General features: G+C 37.7%; 1 protein-coding gene across 2 annotated transcripts; it reads right to left on the bottom strand.

Annotated features, from left to right (window-relative positions):
- Positions 1 to 831: 831 nt before the first annotated feature.
- LOC103717543 (inositol transporter 1) lies at positions 832 to 18,577 on the bottom strand. Of its 2 annotated transcripts, XM_026808618.2 has the most exons (7): positions 18,195 to 18,577; positions 17,262 to 17,332; positions 16,824 to 17,159; positions 4,463 to 4,570; positions 4,180 to 4,365; positions 1,846 to 1,887; positions 832 to 1,712 (listed from the first exon to the last, which is right to left on the bottom strand). In XM_026808618.2, the coding sequence occupies exons 1-7, from the start codon at positions 18,334 to 18,336 to the stop codon at positions 1,041 to 1,043; spliced, it is 1,557 nt and encodes a 518-aa protein (XP_026664419.2). In that variant the 5' UTR covers positions 18,337 to 18,577; the 3' UTR covers positions 832 to 1,040. The 2 variants fall into 2 exon arrangements, with proteins under 2 accessions (XP_026664419.2, XP_038989657.1); XM_039133729.1 differs by lacking the exon at positions 1,846 to 1,887.
- Between the last annotated feature and the right edge of the window lie 4,428 nt (positions 18,578 to 23,005).

The raw sequence follows: 23,005 nt of genomic DNA, 5'->3' as shown, positions 1-23,005 counted from the left end.
ACTAGAGTTTTCCGTATTGAACTTGCTATTGTGCAAAGAAAAGCATTGTTAGAGACCGACAGGTTTAGGAAAAATGATGCCTGAGCATCACTTTGAGCCGTTCACGCAAGGAAACAATGCTAAAGAAGCAACGTGGATTGAAAAAAAACAATAATAATAACAAAAAGTGGACAGCAAAGCGCATGCCTGTAGAGAAGATTGTCATCCAAACTTGCAGGAGTATTATTAGCTCTGGGTCTCCGGCTCGAGTCTTGGTCAATATATTCGCCTTCAAACTTTTAACGCAAATCTAACGAGGTACGATTTGCTCGTCGGGTGATTTCTCCAAAAAAAATAAAAAAAAGTTCATTCATTCGTATTGATCTAAACAAGGTATGATACGTTTATATCAAGATAGGAGAAAAACCAATACAAGAAGAAGACATCTGTGATACATTCCTTCTACCAACCTGCGCAGCTGAAAAGGTCAACAAAAGAAGGGATTTCACTCTATACGCATATACATGAAGCTTAAACTCCAAAAGTTAATGTTAACTCCATGTCCCCACATTCCGACCTCCCCATATGAGGGGGTCCCAAGCACAGAAATGAAAGTACCAAGCTTCTGTTTCAACTTTCAAGTAATCAAGACTTTCAAATTATGCCCTTTAATTTAATGCATCTTATCCATTTCCAATAAGTTGCAGAACAAGCAAAGTGAGATCTAATTGGGTTGTTTCAAAGCAGTAGATAACATAAAAATTGAAAGAGCCTTGCAGATAATAAAGCAGATTTACACTGCAAATATATATATATATATATATATATATATATATGATTTTTTCTTAACAATTGCAACCATAACTTACATATATATCTCTAGGCAATGAGGTGGAATGAATGGCAGGTAAAACATTAAGAAACAAAATAGGCTTGTTTCTGTCTGAGGATGCTTTGTTCTCTTGGTTCTTTAAATTTGACAATATCTCCTTGCACATAAAACACTAGCCTTATAAAAAGCAAAGGCAGTGCATGTGTAGGAGCGAATGTTCCTGCAGAACTCAAGCCTCGGCTCCCAGAAGGCTTTGCTGACTACCATCACTACCCCATGCCCTCTCCCTCCACAACTTCTCCACCTGCTCAAAGGTCAGACCCTTTGTCTCCAGTACAAAGTGTGCCACAAAGACAAATGCCGCCATGGCCACAGCAGCGATGATCAAAAAGGTTCCTGAAGTCCCCACAACAGAGACGAGCGAAAGGAATGTCTGCGCCACAATCAGGTTGGACAACCAATTCACCGTGGCCGACATGCCCCCACACACGCCACGATAGGCTTCTGGATATATCTCTGAGTTCACCGCCCATGGTACGGGGCCCATGCCTGGGGAGAAGAAGGCAATGTACAGAGCCAGGCCTAAAACTGCAAACCACCCAAGGCTAGATCCACAGTTGCCATGAAGCGTGTGTGCATCGCAGAGTCTGGTGGACTGCAGAAAGAATGCCCCAGAGAGTATGAGAAGGGAAATGATGACACCTGATAAGCTGGTGAGAGCCAGGCGGCGTCTGCCACAACGGTCGATGAGAGAGATTCCAACAATGGTCCCGGCAGCATTCACTGCAGCGACAATGAGGGAGAGGAGCAGTGCAAGTTGGTTGGAAGAGAAGCCAGCCATCTGGACAATAGTGGGACTGTAGTACATAACGGTGTTGATCCCAGTGAACTGTTGGAAAGCCTGCCCACATATGGATTTCATTACCAGTTTAGTTTCATCACCATATGATGTTTATATGCATATAAATGAATATCTTGACATGCATATACACATAGCAGACAACAAAATTTTGAAGTGTACTAGTTGAGGCAACCTGCCAAAGCTCCTCCATTTTTCCAAGTGACCCAAATCTAACCTGCATGAGGTCAACATAACTCTCATGCAACTTAATTTAATAAAGCATGATAATTTATAGTAAGGTTTTATGTTAACTAAACAGATGTTGATTAAAATGACCAGAAATCTTATAACAGTAATATTTAGAGTAACAAGGTCAAATTAAAATCAGAAATATTGCAGGCAATAGCTATGTAGTTATTACGTAATTACACCATTACTTGTATATATACACAAAATATATAATATATAGCCATGTAGTTGTCATTATGTAATTGCACCCTTATTTGTAAGGTAGAACTTGATATCTCGACATCTCTCGGAAAATATGGCCCTAACCCGAGCAGAATGGAGCAAAAGGATTCATGTAGCCGACCTCAAAGATTAAGGCTTGGTTGAGTTGAGTTAAGCTAAATAATCCAAAGAATACGAAAATGAGACACTTTTATGATTCTTAAGTCTCCCAGGCAGATCATGATGGAAATAGTTATGGTGAAAGTGGAGAAAATTTTATAAAGCTGAAAAGAATTTGTTGTATTTTGTATTGAAGATCCAAATGGTACAAGAAACCTAATAACCTTGCACTCTAGCACAGTAAGACAAATGCTCACTCTAACAATCAGTTTTTCCACCTTAATCAATATATGTTTAGTATGCTAACCTCTGAACCGCATAAGAAGCCATGCTCTCTTTATGAGGTCATAATGTTGGCAAAATGAACCCCTCAAAAATTAAGAAACTTGAAGCATAATATGCTTAAAGAGTCTTTCAATCTTTGAAAATTTCTGGTTTACATTGGCAAATTAGCTACATATTAGGCAAGTCAACCAAAATTGAAGGATAGCATTCCTGTATAACTGACATTAACATTACTCTTATAATGTATCAGCGTTTGGAACACAGGCAATAATATATATACTATAGACATGCATTTAAAATCACACCTGAAAAAGTTTGCACATAATGTTTTTCTTACTGTGAATTTATAGGGAGAGCATGTGTATGACAACATCTATCTTGATGGCTTAGATGAGGTATGACTGAAATGGGATGATGAAAGTAGATGTCCATCCCTCCTACAAGTTTACAAATATACCAATATCTTTAAGATACTCATAATTTGGTAAACTTTCTCCATAATGGTAACCTTTCTAAGAAAGGCTTTTCAAATCCAGGGTTATACAGCAAAGCACTTAATGAAGACAATTTTGAGATTCTTTGCACTCAATGTCAAGGTTAGATGTACCGATACTGAGACTAATATAGAGACTAATATACGGTCATGATCTGCCGTACCAATCGGTACGGGCAGGTACGTACCGATATCGGACGTAGCCGGTACGGTACAGCTATATTTTTCGGTTTCGACTATTCGCAACCCGTACCGTCGGTACCGGCCCGTACCGATCTCAAATTTTTTTTTGGCTTTTGGCCCGAACCAGCCGAACCGGTACGGTACCAGTTCGGTTCGGTACCGTACCGGTACTGTACCGGTACCGGTGCCCACCGGTACGTCGGTACGGTCGGTATAGCGGACCTATAATACGGTACAACACTATACCGTGCTATGCTGTTCCGGGCTGTATCAACAAAAGAAGAGTTGGAGAGGGAGGGGGAGAAAGGGAAGGAGAGAGAGGAACAGAGAGAGGGAAAGGGAGGGGGAAGGGGGAGAGAGAGGGAGGGAGGGCTCGAAAGCCCTCATCTCCTCTACAGGCTGTAGGGGATCGCCTCCATTTTAAACGAAACAAAGGCAAAGCCCTACATTTTTTTTTTTGAAAATTCTTGAATGAAGTTGACAAACTATTTCGTTTCCATTTAGGGGAAGAGATCTAAATTCACTTAAGAATTTTCACAAAGATTTAGGGCTCCACCCCTATTTCGAACAAAACAAAGGCGACCCTCTGCGGCCAGCGGAGGAGATGAGAGCTTTCGAGCCCTCTCTCCCTCCCTCTCTTAGCCTCTTTTTCTCTCCCTCCCTCTCTATATTTTCCTCTCCCTCCCTCTCTCTCCTTCGTCTGATTTTTTGAACCAAGGGGTAGAACCATCCCAATTCGCCCTCGGTATAGTTTGGTATGCCCTGAACCGCGGTACAGCGAACCTTGCTAGATATAATGCCCGGTTTGGGATAGTACGGCGAACCTTGCTAGATATAGTTGCAAAAACTATATGGTGGAAAGGTGCATCATTTTGATATAACTTCCTTATGATTCACACCATCAAAACCAAGTCTTCAAGTGGTTTTAGATTTTGATGAGATTTGGGTCATTCGGAAACGATGGAAGAAGTTTGGGCACTTACCTCCACCTTTTACCTGAAGGCCAGCTCCAGCAAAAAATGCAAGCCTCAATTCCTTGGATTTGAAAACATCAAAGTAACTGACAGATTTCTCCGACTGAAATTCATCATCAGAAGCAGCAGCAAGCTGATCAATCTCCTCCTCTAAACGGTCGGAGTCATAGATTTTTGCAAGCACAGCAACAGCTTTAGCTTTCTCATTCTGCACATAGGCGAAAGATCAGGATTAAAAGGTTATATGTTGGAAGCAAAATATAACCTATGAAAATATCTGATGGAAGGGCACATAGTTTGTTTACATTCAGATAAAGCCAGCGTGGTGATTCAGGAAGTAATAGCATTAGAATGAACTGCAAAATGGCTGGTACAGCAGCAACCCCAAGCATCCAGCGCCAAGTCCCAGAAACCTGCTCAACAAAAACTACACTATCAGTAAAGAAATTACATGTTGAAGATACTCAAATCTTTTACTTCAGGATACAACTTCTGAATAAATAGTTGGACGTCAAACAAGCTATCAGTCTAATAATAATCAGAAACAAAATTTATTTAGAACAAAACTGAAAAGACAATTGTCAAGCTATTTGCTCATGCTGGTACAAAAGATATGTCTATCAATGAAATATTACCCAACAAACCTTTTTATCTTGTCTATAGTCGATCTGATGCTGAATGAACATACTTATAACATTTAAGTCAAATAGTTTTCTATGGTTAACTCATTATAAACCACAAAATCCTATTTGACAACCGTCAATATTTATAAGACCATAACACACCAAGGTAACAACTGCAAACTACAGCTGACATCAAAACAAGGTTACTGAAGAATGAAAAGTGTGGAAATGTTTCTGTTACAAGTTTAGGCCTGATTAAAGAAACTAGCTTTAGAAAATCGTCTTGTATATTGTAGTATATATAATGGCTCATTGTTATACAGAATAGTGTTGACGGAAAATTAACGCTCTAAAAATGCTCAAAGAAAGGAGTTTAACAAGGAGAATTAATAATTATTTCACAAACTAAAGGACTGCATCATTGTTGTAACTTGATCAACAACAACTACTTGATTAAACTTTCTCAGTGCATGCAAAGTTTTAGTGCCTCCTCCAAATGGTAGTATTATTAGAATTCTGTGGTGAAATTAAAATCACTTAGGACAAAAGTTTATAAATTACTAGGCTAACAAAAAATAAATTGCATAAGTATTGAAACTTAAGATCAAAGGCTACTCGATGCAACTTTCTCTGGGCATTTAAGTCTCCAATTAATTTCACCTTCTAGCAAGACCCATTATAGCTCAATAATGAGTTGGATATGAACTGGAGGGGACATTTAACCAACAAGGAGATAGACGCAGCCCATGAATTAGCCCTTGCTGATGCAGCAAATTTGGAAGCACACATATAGTAAGGCGGGTCCAGCATTAGGCCAGCTTATCCAAAAATAAGTCTAATAGGATCTCATTTTGTCACCTTTGTTTCTGTGGCCTATTGTTGTTTTGTCTATACACATATGGGAAGTTATATTTCATAATTCCTGAAGTACTTCTTCATAAACTGAATGGAAACTAGTACAAAAGTAAGAATGGGACTCAATGTAAAACACAAATGATATTATCTTATATAATAGCCTGTTTGCTACTCTGCTGTTATATTTTGCTTCCAATACCCTTCGGCTAGGTGTTCTTCCTCCATCTTCCATTCCCCACCTCAACTGGTTTTAGTTCTAAACCACATGCACGAATCATCTGAAAGAGTAGATGCCCTACAAGCCAATCGCAATATGTATTGCGAAAGGTTTTTTCTTTTGATTTGTCTAAATCATGTACATGACATTTAAATATGAATAAAGGCGTTATGTTTTATCATATGCTGTTGATTATATTTATGATAAACTCCTTAGATTAGGGCAATGGTTTTAAGACTATGATGAGATCATACTAGTGAGACTTAAAATCCTAAAATCCTAATCTTAAATATTTCCAGTCATTGGTACATTGAGTCGGGGATCAATGATTACCGGAAAGACTGGCATGTCTTATGTATGCTCGATGCAGAGGATGATTGATCTCACAATCATTTGTGTGGAGACACTAATACAAAGATGTGGGTGCTCATTAGAGGAATGAGTTCCCTGAATTGACCTACAAAGAGAAATCTTATGAAGTCTTACTTACATGTCAAAAGATGATTCTCTTAGTGGGAGTTGTGCAACTGATCCTATGACCTGAGATCACCATGGTATCTTGTGCACATAAACCCATATTTTGGTTTACACTCATTCATGACAATAAGTTATGTACGAGGTCTTCTGGATATGGTGAATTGTGTACGAAGATTATGAGTAGGTCAACAAGGAATTAATCACTTCTAGTAAGAGAAGATAGCATCCTATTTATTCTAATCATATGATAATTCAGGAAGCCTTTGATCAAAGCAGAATGAAAATTAGAAAGAGTTTCTAATGTTTCATTATTTGAATTATCATTAAAAGATTGAGAAAAATATGAATATGAAATTGAGTTTGACATATATTCATACTCATATACATATTTGGGATGCAGTTTGATTAAAGGATTGAATTGCATGGTAAATTGCCACTGAAGGGTATTTTTGGTATTTCCACCAAATTTCATATTTTCCGGGTAGACATGACACGTTGCTAGACGTCAATCTTGTTTTATAGGTTTGATCAAATTAAAGAGTTTAATTCGATCACCAATTAGAAAGGATTCTAATTGTTAAGTTCGGGTTCGCGCAGTTTGGACTTAAATCGATTAGAAGAGTTCTAATCAAGTTGGGTCAACTCGCACTCACACCTATTGCTGGCTAAGTATGGAACCCAATGGGTCACACACAAGGAAACTTATCAAGGGTCTAATTGGATTAGATCATGTTTGCAAGATAAACATCCTAGCAGGTGTTGCAAACCTTAGCTCCTGATTCGAATTGGATTCGAATCTGATTCGAATTGGATTCGAATCTGATTCTTAATTGATCTAATTTGATTAGATCATATTCTAATATGGGTTAGCCAAGAGTTGGCACCTAATTGGCTTGGTTTGAGTCTAATTGGATTAGATTTAATACATCATTCAATCTAGACCGTTAGATCTTCATCTACCGTTGGATGAAGACATAATGGAGAGTTGGTTTAACCCAATTGGATTGGGTTAGATGATGGCTACCATAATTGACCATTGGATCTTAATCCCACCATTGGATGAAGACATAATGGGTCAAGTGAATGGCGCCTTGCATTGGAGCCCTTGGATCATCATCATGAAAGATCAAGAGGTGAGGCATGATGAACATGTGATTAGCATGTGATGTTGACTTGGTCAAAATATGGCACCACATGAAAGAACATATCATTTGATACACCTCCTCACTTGATCTGCACCTCCTCTTATTTGATATGGCCCTTTAGATGATGCCCTTTCATGAGAGGATGTGTGGATGGGATGCATCCCTTGGAGATGCATCCCTACACCTATTATAAATAGGTTAGCACTCCATGGGTTTCATCATTCCAATTCCACCCCACTCCTCTCTTCTTTCTTTCTTACATTAGTTTCTTTCTTTCTAGCATTGCTTCTAGTGTGTCCTAAGCCAAGACAAGGTGGTCTTCTTTAGGACAAAAGGATTAGAAGTGATTTTAGAAGGCTAAAGGAAAATAGAAAGGAAGGAAAGCAAGCCATTAGAGTTCTTTAGAAGAATTCTGCATTAAGGATCAAAAGTCTTTGGAGCTAAAGTCTTGATCAAGTTTTCGTGTGGATCACCATTGGAGGGCGGACACTTGGACGCCTCGTGGAGATTGTACACTTTGGATTAGCGTTTGAGGTATTCTACTAATTCTGCATTTATTTTATATCATTTGATTGTAATCATTAAGGTGATCTAGGCTTAAAAGGATTTCATGCATAGGGACTTTATTAAGAAATTTTTAAAATCCCTAGCTTCCGCTGCGCATTATAACATACTAAAACTCTTCAGTGGTATCAGAGCCATCCTTAATTGGTTCAATCAAATAATTATGTATGATGTATGATTATTAATTTACTATGAGATAGTAATGTCATATGCTTAGAGAAATGCTGAAATGTATGATTCATATATGATATGTTATGTAATAAAATATCATGATATGAAATTTTCCATATGAAAATATGTTGAAGCATGTTAATTAATTGCTTATGATTTATACATTCTATGAGATAGCCATGATGCATAATAGTTTATTTTAGACATGTTAAATATATGTTACAATTAAAGAATGTGCTAGAGACTAGTAAGACCTCAATAAAAATTATATTAAGTTATAGTGTTGAAAAACTTTGGGCTAACCCATATTAGAACAATTGATCTAATTGGTGTCTAAGGAAAGCACTAAAGGTGGTTCTCTAATTAGGACCTTACTCTCTGAGTAAGGGGAGCCTCCCACCTGCTTACATAGCCAATTGTTTGATTGCCTATTATGGATAAGCTTAATATTGATATAACACTATTGATAGCCTTCCTTCATGCCTCGATATTATTATGTCAAGATCCATGCTAGTTTGTTGTGCTAACACAAGACTTGCAATGGGGACTGATGTTATACTGTCTTGGTGCATTAAGATGCTTATGGCATATTTTAATATATTGCCTTGTTGTGCAACCACAAGGGCAATATTATTCGAATATGACTATATGGAAATGAAGGGTTTGACTTAACTAAAATATTATTGTTTGTTGTGCTAACACAAGGCAATAAGTATTTTAAGAGGACAAGATAAAGTTGAGAATTGCATGAGATGCAACTGGAAAGAGTTTCCTACCTTTGAACTCATAAGAGTTTGTTGTGTAAACACAAGGCTTTTTATGATGAATTAGGATCTCAACCCTACTAAGAAAAATTATATTTTCACGTTTATCATAGGAGAGGGCTATAATATTCGATAAAAATAGTAGGAGAAAAATTAGATTAAAGTCCTTATCTAGTTGCAAACATGTCATCATGATTGGTCTGCTTATATTAGTTTTGTTCTTGCATATGTAGAATTATTAAATGGCTTCTTCACTTTCACTAAGAGGCATCTTAGATGCCAACAAGTTGACCGGACCAAACTATGTGGACTGGTTGAGGAATTTAAAGATAGTACTCACTCAGGAGAAAATTTCCTATATACTTGAAACCCCTGATCTTGGAGATCTAGGGGATGATGCTACAGAAGAGGAGGTTGCCACACATAAGATGTGGAAAAATGACAGTGTGACTGTCAAATGTATCATACTTGCCTCTATGAGCAATGAATTACAGAGGCAACATGAAGGCATGGACACTCAATCCATACTTCTCAATTTAAAAGAGTTGTATGGAGAACAAAGCAGAACTGCTAGGTATGAGATATCTAAGCAGTTGTTCCGTGCTAGAATGAATGAAGGAACTCCAGTGCAAAACCATGTTCTTATGGTTATAGACTTGATCACCAGATTAAGTCAATTAGATTTTGCTATGGATAGTGAGCTCAGTCAGGATTTGATCCTGCAATCACTGTCTGATTCATTCTCTCAGTTTGTTGTGAACTTTCACATGAACAAGCTGAACACCTCCCTGCCCGAGCTGTTAAATATGCTCAAAACAGCTGAAGGGCATATTAAGAAGGATAAAGGTCCACTCCTTATAAATAGCACCTCTATGAGGAAATCGGAAAATAAAGGTTCTAAGAAACGATTGAACCCCAAGAGTAGCATCAAAAAGAAAAAAGAAAAGAAAAACTCCGGATCAAGTACCTGTTTTCATTGCGGCAAAGCTGGCCACTGGAAAAGGAATTGCAAGAGTTTTCTTGCAAGTATGAAGACCGATGCAAGAGTTGCATCAAAAGGTATGTTTATGTTACATGCCAACTTGTCATTAAGTTCTTCAAATTCAAATTCATGGGTATTGGATACCGGCTGTGGTTTTCACATTTGCAAATCTTTGCATGGACTACAGAAAATTAAAATTTTGAAGAAAGGTGACTTCGAGCTATATGGCGCTGGAGGAGAGTCCATCCAGGCTGAAGCTGTTGGAACCTACAACTTGGAATTGCCTTCGGGAAAGCTCCTACAATTAGAAGATTGTTATTATATGCCCAAAATTATTAGAAATATAATTTCCATTCCTTTGTTGTTAAAGAAAGGTTTTGAAATTAATGGAAAGGGCAATGGTTGCTCTATTTATTTTTCTAATAAGCATCTTTGCAATGGCATTATGAAAAATGGTCTTCTAGTTTTATTACTTAATGACAATGTCTTTCATATTAATAAAAGCAATAAAAGAAAGAGAGAGGAAGTGAATAATACCCTCCTTTGGCATTGCCGACTTGGTCACATAAGTGAATCAAGAATCAACAAGTTATACAAAGAAGAGTTCTTTGATCCTTATGATTATGAATCATTAGGAACTTGTGAATCTTGTCTTATGGAAAAAATGACCAAGTCTCCATTCACTGGACATGGAGAAAGGGCAAGTGAGTTATTAGGACTTATACATACAGATGTATGTGGTCCTATGACAACTCCAGCTAGAGGTGGATACTCTTACTTCATCACATTCACTGATGATTTATCAAGGTTCAGATTTGTGTATCTTATGAAACATAAATCCGAAGCCTTTGATAAGTTTAAAGAGTATCAAAGTATGGTTGAAAAACAAACCGGAAAGTGTATTAAAATCCTTCGATCTGATCGAGGAGGTGAATACCTTTCTAGTGAATTTTTAAATCATCTTAAAGAAAAGGGTATTCTCTCTGAATGGACACCTCCGTATACGCCACAACTAAATGGTGTAGCTGAACGGAGGAATCGTACTCTATTAGATATGGTAAGGTCCATGATGTGCTTTACAGATCTTCCTATTTCCTTCTGGGGTTATGCCTTAGAAACTGCTACATATGTGCTAAACAGGATACCTTCAAAATCTGTATCTAGTACTCCATATGAGATATGGAGAGGTAGAAAGCCCAATCTTAAATATTTTAAAATATGGGGCTGCCAAGCATATGTCAAAAAAAATTTTGGACATAAGTTAAGTGCTAGATCAGATAAATGTACATTTATAGGTTATTCCAAAGAAAGTATTGGATATCTCTTCTATCACCCTACTGAACAAAAGGTATTTGTTAGTAGGCATGCCACTTTCTTAGAAAAAGAATTTATCTTAGAAAAGGGCAGTGAAAGAAGAATTGAACTTAATGAAGTTCAAGACCTACAAATAGAAACACAAGAAATTCTTGAACCAGATGTACCCATTGATGAAGTACAACCACAACACACATCTCCTCTCCAAAGGTCAGATAGAGTGCGAAATGCACCTAAGAGGTATGGGTTTATCATTGAGAATGATGAAGCCCACATCGTCGAAAATGATGATCCTCTAACCTATTCGGAAGCTATAATGAGTAATGACTCTAACAAATGGTTAGAAGCTATGAAATCCGAAATAGACTCTATGTATACCAACCAAGTATGGACTTTGGTTGATGCACCAGAAGGTGTAAACCCTATAGGTTGCAAATGGGTCTATAAGAAGAAGATTGGAGCAGATGGCCAAGTAGAAACCTACAAGGCTAGATTGGTGGCAAAAGGTTTCAGGCAAAAGCAAGGAATTGACTATGATGAAACTTTTTCACCAGTTGCCATGCTTAAATCTATTCGGATTTTGCTTGCAATAGCTGCATACTATGATTATGAAATTTGGCAGATGGATGTCAAAACCGCCTTCCTTAATGGTTATCTTAAGGAAGAGGTTTACATGACACAGCCAGAAGAATTTGTCTCAAGTGGGAGAGCAAATCAAGTATGCAAGCTTAAGAGATCCATTTATGGATTAAAGCAAGCATCGAGGAGTTGGAACATCCGTTTTGATACAACAGTCAAAGAGTTTGGTTTTATCAAAAATGTGGATGAACCATGTGTGTACAAGACTAGTGGGAGTGCCGTTGTCTTCTTAATATTGTATGTAGATGACATACTAATCATTGGAAATGATATTCCAATGTTACAATCGGTCAAGACTTGGCTATCAAAAAGCTTTTCCATGAAAGACTTGGAAGAAGCATCCTATATACTTGGTATAAAGATCTATAAGGATAGATCTAAAAGGATGCTAGGCTTGTCTCAGTCTAAGTACATAGATCGTGTGCTGAAAAGATTCAGCATGGAAGGAAGTAAAAGAGGTTACTTACCTATGAGTCATGGCATACGTCTCTCTAAGAAGATGTCTCCTAAGACATCTGAAGAGAGGAATAGAATGAATTCTATTCCTTATGCTTCGGCAGTAGGATCAATTATGTATGCTATGCTATGTACTAGGCCTGATGTTGCTTATGCCTTAGGCATAACAAGCAGATTCCAGGCTGATCCAGGAGAAAATCATTGGATAGCTGTGAAAAATATTCTTAAGTACTTAAGAAGGACTAAAGATATTTTTCTAGTTTATGGAGGATCTGAGTTGAAACTAGAAGGATTTTCTGATTCTAATTTTCAATCAGATCCAGATGATAGCAAGTACACTTCAGGGTATGTCTTTACCCTAAATGGTGGTGCAGTGAGCTGGAAGAGTTCCAAGCAGCAAACTGTAGCTGACTCAACTACTGAGGCAGAATACATCGCTGTAAGTGAAGCCGCTAAGGAAGCTGTCTGGATGAAGAAGTTCATCGCTGAGTTGGGAGTAGTTCCTGAGATTGCTGGACCAGTTTCAGTTTATTGTGACAACACTGAAGCTGTTGCTCAAGCAAAGGAACCAAGATCTCATCACAAATCCAAGCACATTCTAAGACGCTTCCACCTCGTTCGAGAGATCGTCAAGAGACAAGACAGTCATTGAACGAGTAGACACAAAGAACAACTTAGCAGACCCGTTCACTAAAGCTCTACCACAACAGCAGTTCGATCGCCACCTCGATTGTATGGGGATAAAATATAAGAGTGATTGGCTTTAGTGCAAGTGGGAGATTGAAAGAGTAGATGCCCTACAAGCCAATCGCAATATGTATTGCGAAAGGTTTTTACTTTTGATTTGTCTAAATCATGTACATGACATTTAAATATGAATAAAGGCGTTATGTTTTATCATATGCTGTTGATTATATTTATGATAAACTCCTTAGATTAGGGCAATGGTTTTAAGACTATGATGAGATCATACTAGTGAGACTTAAAATCCTAAAATCCTAATCTTAAATATTCCCAGTCATTGGTACATTGAGTCGGGGATCAATGATTACCGGAAAGACTGGCATGTCTTATGTATGCTCGATGCAGAGGATGATTGATCTCACAATCATTTGTGTGGAGACACTAATACAAAGATGTGGGTGCTCATTAGAGGAATGAGTTCCCTGAATTGACCTACAAAGAGAAATCTTATGAAGTCTTACTTACATGTCAAAAGATGATTCTCTTAGTGGGAGTTGTGCAACTGATCCTATGACCTGAGATCACCATGGTATCTTGTGCACATGAACCCATATTTTGGTTTACACTCATTCATGACAATAAGTTATGTACGAGGTCTTCTGGATATGGTGAATTGTGTACGAAGATTATGAGTAGGTCAACAAGGAATTAATCACTTCTAGTAAGAGAAGATAGCATCCTATTTATTCTAATCATATGATAATTCAGGAAGCCTTTGATCAAAGCAGAATGAAAATTAGAAAGAGTTTCTAATGTTTCATTATTTGAATTATCATTAAAAGATTGAGAAAAATATGAATATGAAATTGAGTTTGACATATATTCATACTCATATACATATTTGGGATACAGTTTGATTAAAGGATTGAATTGCATGGTAACTTGCCACTGAAGGGTATTTTTGGTATTTCCATCAAATTTCATATTTTTCGGGTAGACATGACACGTTGCTAGACGTCAATCTTGTTTTATAGGTTTGATCAAATTAAAGAGTTTAATTCGATCACCAATTAGAAAGGATTCTAATTGTTAAGTTCGGATTCGCGCAGTTTGGACTTAAATCGATTAGAAGAGTTCTAATCAAGTTGGGTCAACTCGCACTCACACCTATTGCTGGCTAAGTATGGAACCCAATGGGTCACACACAAGGAAACTTATCAAGGGTCTAATTGGATTAGATCATGTTTGCAAGATAAACATCCTAGCAGGTGTTGCAAACCTTAGCTCCTGATTCGAATTGGATTCGAATCTGATTCGAATTGGATTCGAATCTGATTCTTAATTGATCTAATTTGATTAGATCATATTCTAATATGGGTTAGCCAAGAGTTGGCACCTAATTGGCTTGGTTTGAGTCTAATTTGATTAGATTTAATAAATCATTCAATCTAGACCGTTAGATCTTCATCTACCGTTGGATGAAGACATAATGGAGAGTTGGTTTAACCCAATTGGATTGGGTTAGATGATGGCTACCATAATTGACCATTGGATCTTAATCCCACCATTGGATGAAGACATAATGGGTCAAGTGAATGGCGCCTTGGATCGGAGCCCTTGGATCATCATCATGAAAGATCAAGAGGTGAGGCATGATGGACATGTGATTAGCATGTGATGTTGACTTGGTCAAAATATGGCACCACATGAAAGAACATATCATTTGATACACCTCCTCACTTGATCTGCACCTCCTCTTATTTGATATGGCCCTTTAGATGATGCCCTTTCATGAGAGGATGTGTGGATGGGATGCATCCCTTGGAGATGCATCCCTACACCTATTATAAATAGGTTAGCACTCCATGGGTTTCATCATTCCAATTCCACCCCACTCCTCTCTTCTTTCTTTCTTACATTAGTTTCTTTCTTTCTAGCATTGCTTCTAGTGTGTCCTAAGCCAAGACAAGGTGGTCATCTTTAGGACAAAAGGATTAGAAGTGATTTTAGAAGGCTAAAGGAAAATAGAAAGGAAGGAAAGCAAGCCATTAGAGTTCTTTAGAAGAATTCTGCATTAAGGATCAAAAGTCTTTGGAGCTAAAGTCTTGATCAAGTTTTCGTGTGGATCACCATTGGAGGGCGGACACTTGGACGCCTCGTGGAGATTGTACACTTTGGATTAGCGTTTGAGGTATTCTACTAATTCTGCATTTATTTTATATCATTTGATTGTAATCATTAAGGTGATCTAGGCTTAAAAGGATTTCATGCATAGGGACTTTATTAAGAAATTTTTAAAATCCCTAGCTTCCGCTGCGCATTATAACATGCTAAAACCCTTCATCATCTGCCTTAGCTCACTTCTACATTCACCTATTTCTCAAAGCATCATAAGGCATCAAACTTATCAAAAGAGACAGTTTTCATAAATCTAAATTTAAGTTACTAGCAACCATATATAAGGAGCTATTCTTCTGTTATTTCTGTTAAAAGTAAAGGATGAGTCACTCTCGACAAATTAAGGAACATTTAATGCAATTAATTCAGAACCTGACACTTTTCATTGCTAAATATTTTAACAAATATTGTGCATTAATTAGAACCATAAGTTCCATGAACCGCTTATTTTCAATAAGCAATTTTTACAAATTTAAATTCCTTTTCTAAGAAAAAGGCTATATGTTGAAGTCATTGGTCTAAATAATATTTAAAAATGAAAAACTGAGTTATACAGAAATAGTAAGCGAAGTAGGTAGCGATCCGATCAAAACAACATTATCATCAAGAAGAAATGAACCATCAGAATTTACCAACTGACCAGATTGATGAGAATAGCCTACAATAAGAGCCATATGAATGAACATTAAAGGAGATAATATCTTGATAAACGGTCGAAGTCACCACTCACCAATACCAGATGGCTGGTATAGCGCACCAAACATCCATTGCTGCAGTTGAAAGGAAGACCAAAGCTTCTTCATGACATATAATGAATGCTATGTAATTAAGTAGCGTGCATCCACAAGAATGCTAAACACAACCAGTGATTGACAGAGTACATTCAGAAGCTAAGTCAAATTTATGTGCAGCCTGCAGATTTTTCTCAAGATATCATTGTATGTGTATTCGAAATTTGTAGGTATAGATAGAGTTACAAAAGTGTTGGTGGTCCATAAAGTGAAATGGAGTATAAAGTATTTGCAGGTATAGATAAGAGTTACAGCTTCCCTTCTTTTCTTTGTGATGCTAATCCACGAAGCTTTTTCCCAGCAATGCAATTCTGGAACACTGCGACGATGATGCTCCTTCAAAATCGTGCAACCAAAAAGTTTTCATGCATGTATGTAATATAGACAGAAATGTAAATAAAGGTCCAACACACTAACCGACTTGAGACTTGAGTCGGCTGACTTGGTCATGCTGGCCTCCAAGAATCAAGTATGAGAATGTCTTTTTACAATTGTCTAAAATAACTTCGAAACCAACATGTAAAGGAAAAGGCTGATTCTGAATCGTATTCCCAAGTTCTTTAATATTGTTATACGGCTGAATTTCAGGTCACTTGTTTAATCCTTTTGACATAAGAAGTTCTGTACTATGAGCATAAGTTAACAAATTAATCTTTTTTGGAATTTGATCTGGAGAAAAGTTATAATAGATGATTTGGAGTGACATATATACTTCATATTGAAAGAAAAATTAGAGGTTGATTAAATAATCAATAGAACATTACAGTTAACACTGCATTAATGGGAGAAGGGCAAGATGAATTTACCTCAGTAAAAGCGAGATTTACAAGGTACGAAAGGAACTGTCCGCAAGTGATCATGAGTACATTCGTGCCCACAAGACCTCCTCTGATCTCTGAAGGAGATGCTTCAGCAATATACACTGGCGCAGTGACAGAGGCTACACCAATACCCAGACCAACGAGGAGCCTTCCAAATATGAGCACATACGGGTCCGGAGCAGCACACATAACGAGTGATCCAATGGCGAAGACCACATCGGCAAGAAGAGTAGCTCTCTTGCGTCCATATGCATCATTTACCCACCCACCACCTGCAGCTCCAATCATAGCTCCCACTAGTGCCATGCTTACAATTGTTTCCTACCCAAGTAGACAACTTCAGTACCTTTTCTGATAAGGAGCTTATATTTAAAAGACAATATCTCCCACTAATTATGAGAAGGAGCACGGAACATAGCATACCTGTAAAAAATTGTTTTCATTGACCACCTTAAAATCATCACGGATGTACAGAAGTGCCCCAGATATGACACCTAGAGATCAAAAATTAATCACCAACAAAAGTTTTCAACGTTGAAAACAGAAAAACTTTATTAAAAAAAAATTGCAAATTTAGAAAGAATCAAATAAATCTAAAGTGGTATTCTCTGACAGGTTAACCATGCAGTAAGAAACCAATAGATCGCCAGATTCCATGTTAAAATGCAAATAATTCCAACATCACTTCTTGTGAGACAAGGAAAAATAAACGCACTTTGCCTGTCCTAGAATATAAATCGGATATCAAATTTCACCCAGAAGCAATCCAAAACATTGTTAAGAGAGATGCGTGAACCATGGCCTGAAAGACATCGAATTTCTGAATTTTTTTTGGGAGAAAAAAGGGGAAATCTAGTGGAATCTTACCGCATATAAATAAGGATTTGCTCATAAACCAAGAAGCTAACCCAATAAACAAACAAATCAAGCAAATAACATCAACAACAACAACAACAAAAACGTAGGAACAATTCTTTTTTGTAATCAAGTTTGATCTCCATCAAAACTCAAATTTTGATACTGAATGTACTGGAAGAGCATGAAAAAGATCGATCCGGACAATCAGGTGGACAAATCACTTATGTATAACAGCAGTTACACAGCAGTAGACGAAGCACAAAACGATTCCAGTACGCTCAATCAAAAGTTCAAACTTTAATCCCAACTCAACTGTAAAAAACACAAGAAAAGCCTATCTGGACTACCAGATGAAGAAACCACGTTCCCGTAACAACAGTAACAAGGTCCAGCTACATCAAAATCAAAACTTTGACTCAAATTCTACTCCAAGAACATAATAAAAAACATAGGGGAAAAACTCCCAGACCGATGAATAACTCCTTAAGCAATCTCTACCTGTGTCATAACCAAACAGAAATCCTCCAATCCCAGCCGTCACCGTGAGCCCAAGCACATACCAATTGCCAAAGTACGACATTCTCCCCGTCGGCAAGGGGTCCAACATCCCTGAGCTCCCCGGCATCGACAGGATCGTCATCTTGCTCTGCTCTCACCACCCAAATCCACCACCGGTTCAAAGCTCCAACAACACTCAACCCAAAACCCCAAAGCGCGATCAAAATACAAGGTCAAAAAATAAATCAAACGAAGGAGGAGAGGGCTCGGCTACGTTTCCTCCCGTTTTTTCTCTTTTCCTTGCCCTTTTCTAAGGGGAGAAACTAGAGAGAGAGCCAATTCTAGAGAGAAGGTTTCAAGAAAATCGTGCGGAAAAAAATAGTGGACGGGGCAAGGACGCAGGGGAATGGGGACCCGGGCGTTGTTATGCAGGGAGCGGGTTTTTTTAAATGTACCATGTTTCCAAGAAGCTTCGGAATTACTGTGAGGTGTGTTTATGCTGTGGATAAGGGTATATAAGGACCAGAGGGAGTGGGTCTGGGGATAATCGGGAATGTATTTATCGGTTCCCCAAAGAAATGGCGGAGAGCGAAGCGCACAGCTGTGGCAGAGGGCCGGGGGAGATGTATTGTTCGAACAGCAAACAGCATTCGGTGCCCGTGAGTGCATTCCTATTTATGACAGCCATTACTTACCTCGTTGGTGTAAGTTAAATTAATTAGTATGAAGATAATGACTTTAAAGTAATTACCAGGAAGGAAGTCATAATATCATTCTTGTCAAAAATCGCCCTTTATTTAATATTTTTTTTAGATCTTGCAAATATAGAAGGGCGACAAGATTCGGATGCCAAATAACTATCATCAATATTATTTTACAGTGGTTTGTATAAAGGAAAAAATAGATGAACAATTTCTGTTGTTTCAATACTCAAAATTGCAGTGTAATTTAGTACCAGACCAAACTTATTACCAAACAAGTTTATGTTATGCTGATCGGCATGTGTCTTGACGGCATTGGTTCTTACTGCAACATCCTTAGGTTGACTGCATGGACACGCAGTTTCTCCTTCACAACATCTGGATGGTCATGAAGGGTTATGGCTTCTTCTGAGCCACTCGTATCGAGAGATAAACTGTGCTGATTAGGTGGTATTCTGCGCAGCGCATTATTCTAGTAAATTCTGTAGAAGAATCAAGCAGGTATTTTTTATTTTTTTTACTATTTTTTTTTCTACGTATTGTGTGAGACGCCCGTATACTAAAAAAAAAAAAACATCTGTGCCGTGTACTCTCAGGTGTGTTGGTGGTTAGAAGTCGTGATACGCATTGGAGAATTTAGCGCTCGCTGTTTGTGAGGGCAGATGGTTGGATCCCGTGACCTTTCTATGTCTTTCGGTGCACAGGTGTCAGAGCTCTAACGTGAAGGGCAAGAAGACACCGACGACAAGAAAGGAACGAAGTAGCATGTTAGGTGGGACCCACGGAGTAAACAAAGGAAGTGATGGGACGAGGTGGAATCTATGTGACTTGGGTGTCGATTTGCGGGTTAAGTTGTGGGTGAAGCACTAGCTTTCCAGCAAAAAAGAAAAAGAAGGAAGCATAAATTTATGCGGTCGTTATCGGGTGACGCGACTCGGTAACCGCCGGTGGCTCGCGGTGCAATTCGCACGTTGGCGGATAGCGACCACCCTGGGCCCTGGCCCATTTTGCTGGGATGGCATGACCCGTTTCTTTGGACTGTGTTTGGTTGTGGGATATCTCTAGGATAGAAGGGATAGGATAACTCCGTTATCCTGCCCAACAGCTCACCTTCACCGGAAAATAAGGTTAGCTAAATTTTTCTCTTTTTTAGGAGGAGGGTAGAATAAGGTTAGCTTAGTTGACACCACCAAGTGTTTGCTTGAACGACAAGGCCGGCCCAATTTTTAGGCAACTGAGGCGGTCGCCTAAGGCTCCGGCCTAAAAAAGGCCCATCGCAGGAAAAGTCTCAATGACAAAATAGAAAAAAAAAAAAAGTCTTTTTTAGTGAGTTCGCCTTAGCCGGCTCACTGCATGAAAAGTTTTAAAGAGAAAATGGAAAGAAAAAAAAAATGTCATCTTAGCAAGTTCGCCTTAGGCCTCCAAATGCATTGAGCCGCTTCCGTCGATAAGAGATTGAAAATCTGATTTTGGTTGAAGTGAGCCCTCGGGGATGAGATTTGTTGTCAGATTCCGAGTAGGAAATCGGATCAAGCTTCTTGTGCTCTTTAATTTCGTGGGAAGCATTGTTAAGACTGATTGTTCGTGATATTTTGTGTTTTTAATGAGGTAACTCCAGCGCTAATAGTAAGCTAAGGCTAAGCTTTACCTCAGGAGAAAACTTGTTCCAGATCTTTGGAATAGTTGTAATTAGAAATGAGCAAATTAGGTAGGAATAACTACAGTCTCATCGTTGCTTTCTTTTAGACCTATTTGCCAGGAGTAGAACCTGTGTTAGGGGTTGCCATCGTTTTTATCCGGTGGACCCGCTTTTAGCCGAATTTTTGGTGGATCGGAGGTTTGTTGACCTGGCATTGCTTTTTTAAGAAAACGCGAACGTGGCGTCCTAATCCACTTCGATCATCTTATGTGACATGCCGTGTTGAATGGATCCTTGACATGACTGGTGAAGTTAAGGCTATAAATCGGGATGAGTCAGGCTTCGCTTTGGCAACAATTTGTGGCGGTTGACTCTCTCCCGATGGGACGAGGTGGATTGAATAATATTTATTTAAATTTATTTTTATATATATATTTATATTTATTTTTTAAAAAAATTATGAATATTGATAGACAACTATCTATCCAATATATATCCAAATATTTGATTCTATTTATAATTCTATTTAATTTAAATGATACTCATAAACTTTTAAGAAAAATAAATGGTCATGTTAACATACTATTAATTTGATTTATCATCCACTTAGTAATATATTTGATTCTATAGTCATAAAGTTTAATTATTCGAATTATATTCATATTTATACCCTTAATTTTGATATTCGATTTATATTCATATCTTTGAAAATAAATATAAATATAAATTTTTGCATCCGACTAATATTTGTATCCGTATATGTCTTTATTAAACAAAACAAATATAAATATGGATATACTAGTATTTAATTTGTATCTGATCTGATTTATTTTTGTAGATATAGCGAAGTCATTGACAACTCCAATATTATTGTAATAAATGACGAACCACATGCTCCTCCAGTCCCACAAGATGTAGTACTTGGTCATGGATGAACTCAAACCGGCCAGTTGACATTGGGATAATCTAACATGTATGTTCATGTTCTTAAATCCAACATGACAAGTCTGGACCACCAACCCCTATCGTGGCCTTCATGATAATCATGAGGATCCATACAAAGTGAATGCTTGATCCCACTTCAATTATGAGTCAAAAAAAGTTTTGAGTGTTTATAAGCCAAAGATCCAAATAACGGTATCCATTTTTTTTTTCCACAAATTTTTATATTATTACAAATGCCATGAGAGCATATCTAGAACATAGTTCTTACAAACTAGGGGATATTATAGCACAAGTCTATTTGGGACAGATTATTGATTGATCATGATGTTTATGACTGGATTTAACTAAATTTAGATCTTTAACCTAGTAAAGACACTATAACTTAAATGGAGAATGTATGGCCCTACAAGAATGTGTTTAGTCCCATTCTTTCAACCATCTTCCGATTATTGATACGAGATATAAAGATCGCTACAACAAGCAATGTTACATATTTGATTGTAAAATATCTATTACTTCTTAAACTTGTGAGTCACGGAAAAGTAGGATATTCCAAATTCAAGGGTCAAAGAGTTTTATAAAATGGGTGAAAAATTTCACTGAAGCAAATTTAATCCATGACTCTAATAAATGGTATCACTTATGTACTAGAAAAATTCTTCACACTTATACAAAAGCAAGGAATCGAAATCTCTCGGATAACCGTTTTGGATGAGATATTAGTTCATTACAAAACAAAGTGAGTGTAATATGAGGACTTCCCAAGGGTCATTTATCCTAATAAAACATGCTTAACTCCAAGTCCTGATAGGATTTGGTGCATTATTACCAGTATAAGCAACTAACAAGTTAGTGAAGGATCTCAATGGCTCTAGATACATAAGGTCGACCCCAATGGCTCTTAGACCAAGAAGATCTCAATGGCTTAGAACAAAAAGATCAATATGCCCGATCGTATTCGCGACCTGACAAGATGCCACGTGTCTCATAATGCAAATTATCAACCTTTTCGGATTCCAAATAAATCTACCTAAACAACTTGCAAAAAATTCACAGTTACCACCTAAAGTCCTCATAAGCTAAATAGGCGAGCTATGACCCTAAAAAATGAGCGGGATAAGGCGGATCATACTTGACTCTATCTACTTTCTTAGCTCGAGCTAGAGGAGTAGCTCTTACACGAAAAAGGAAAATGGGGGCATGTGATATGGCCTAAATCCAATGTATTAATCATAGGCTAACAAATGCCATAGCAAGGGACCAATTTCAATTAGATTCATATTTCTGGGTTGATCTAGATTAGAAAGACCAATAAATAGTTATCTACCTATAGGACTTTGAAGAGTCCAACTCTAGTGGGACAAGGACTCCACATCTATAAAAAGGAGCTTAAGATACCATGTATGCATCTTATATTATTTTATACCTCTACTCTCTGCTACTATTTTTCAAAGTCCTATCCGACTTAAGCATCGAAGCATCCTTGACAGGACCTCCTTTTTTCTTATTTTTATATTCAAATCAGC

The sequence above is a fragment of the Phoenix dactylifera genome, chromosome 14 (genome assembly GCF_009389715.1).
Source record: "Phoenix dactylifera cultivar Barhee BC4 chromosome 14, palm_55x_up_171113_PBpolish2nd_filt_p, whole genome shotgun sequence".
Classification (NCBI taxonomy): Eukaryota; Viridiplantae; Streptophyta; class Magnoliopsida; order Arecales; family Arecaceae; genus Phoenix; species Phoenix dactylifera.
Note: the sequence above shows the minus strand (reverse complement) of the source record. Positions and strands in the feature narration are given on the sequence as shown.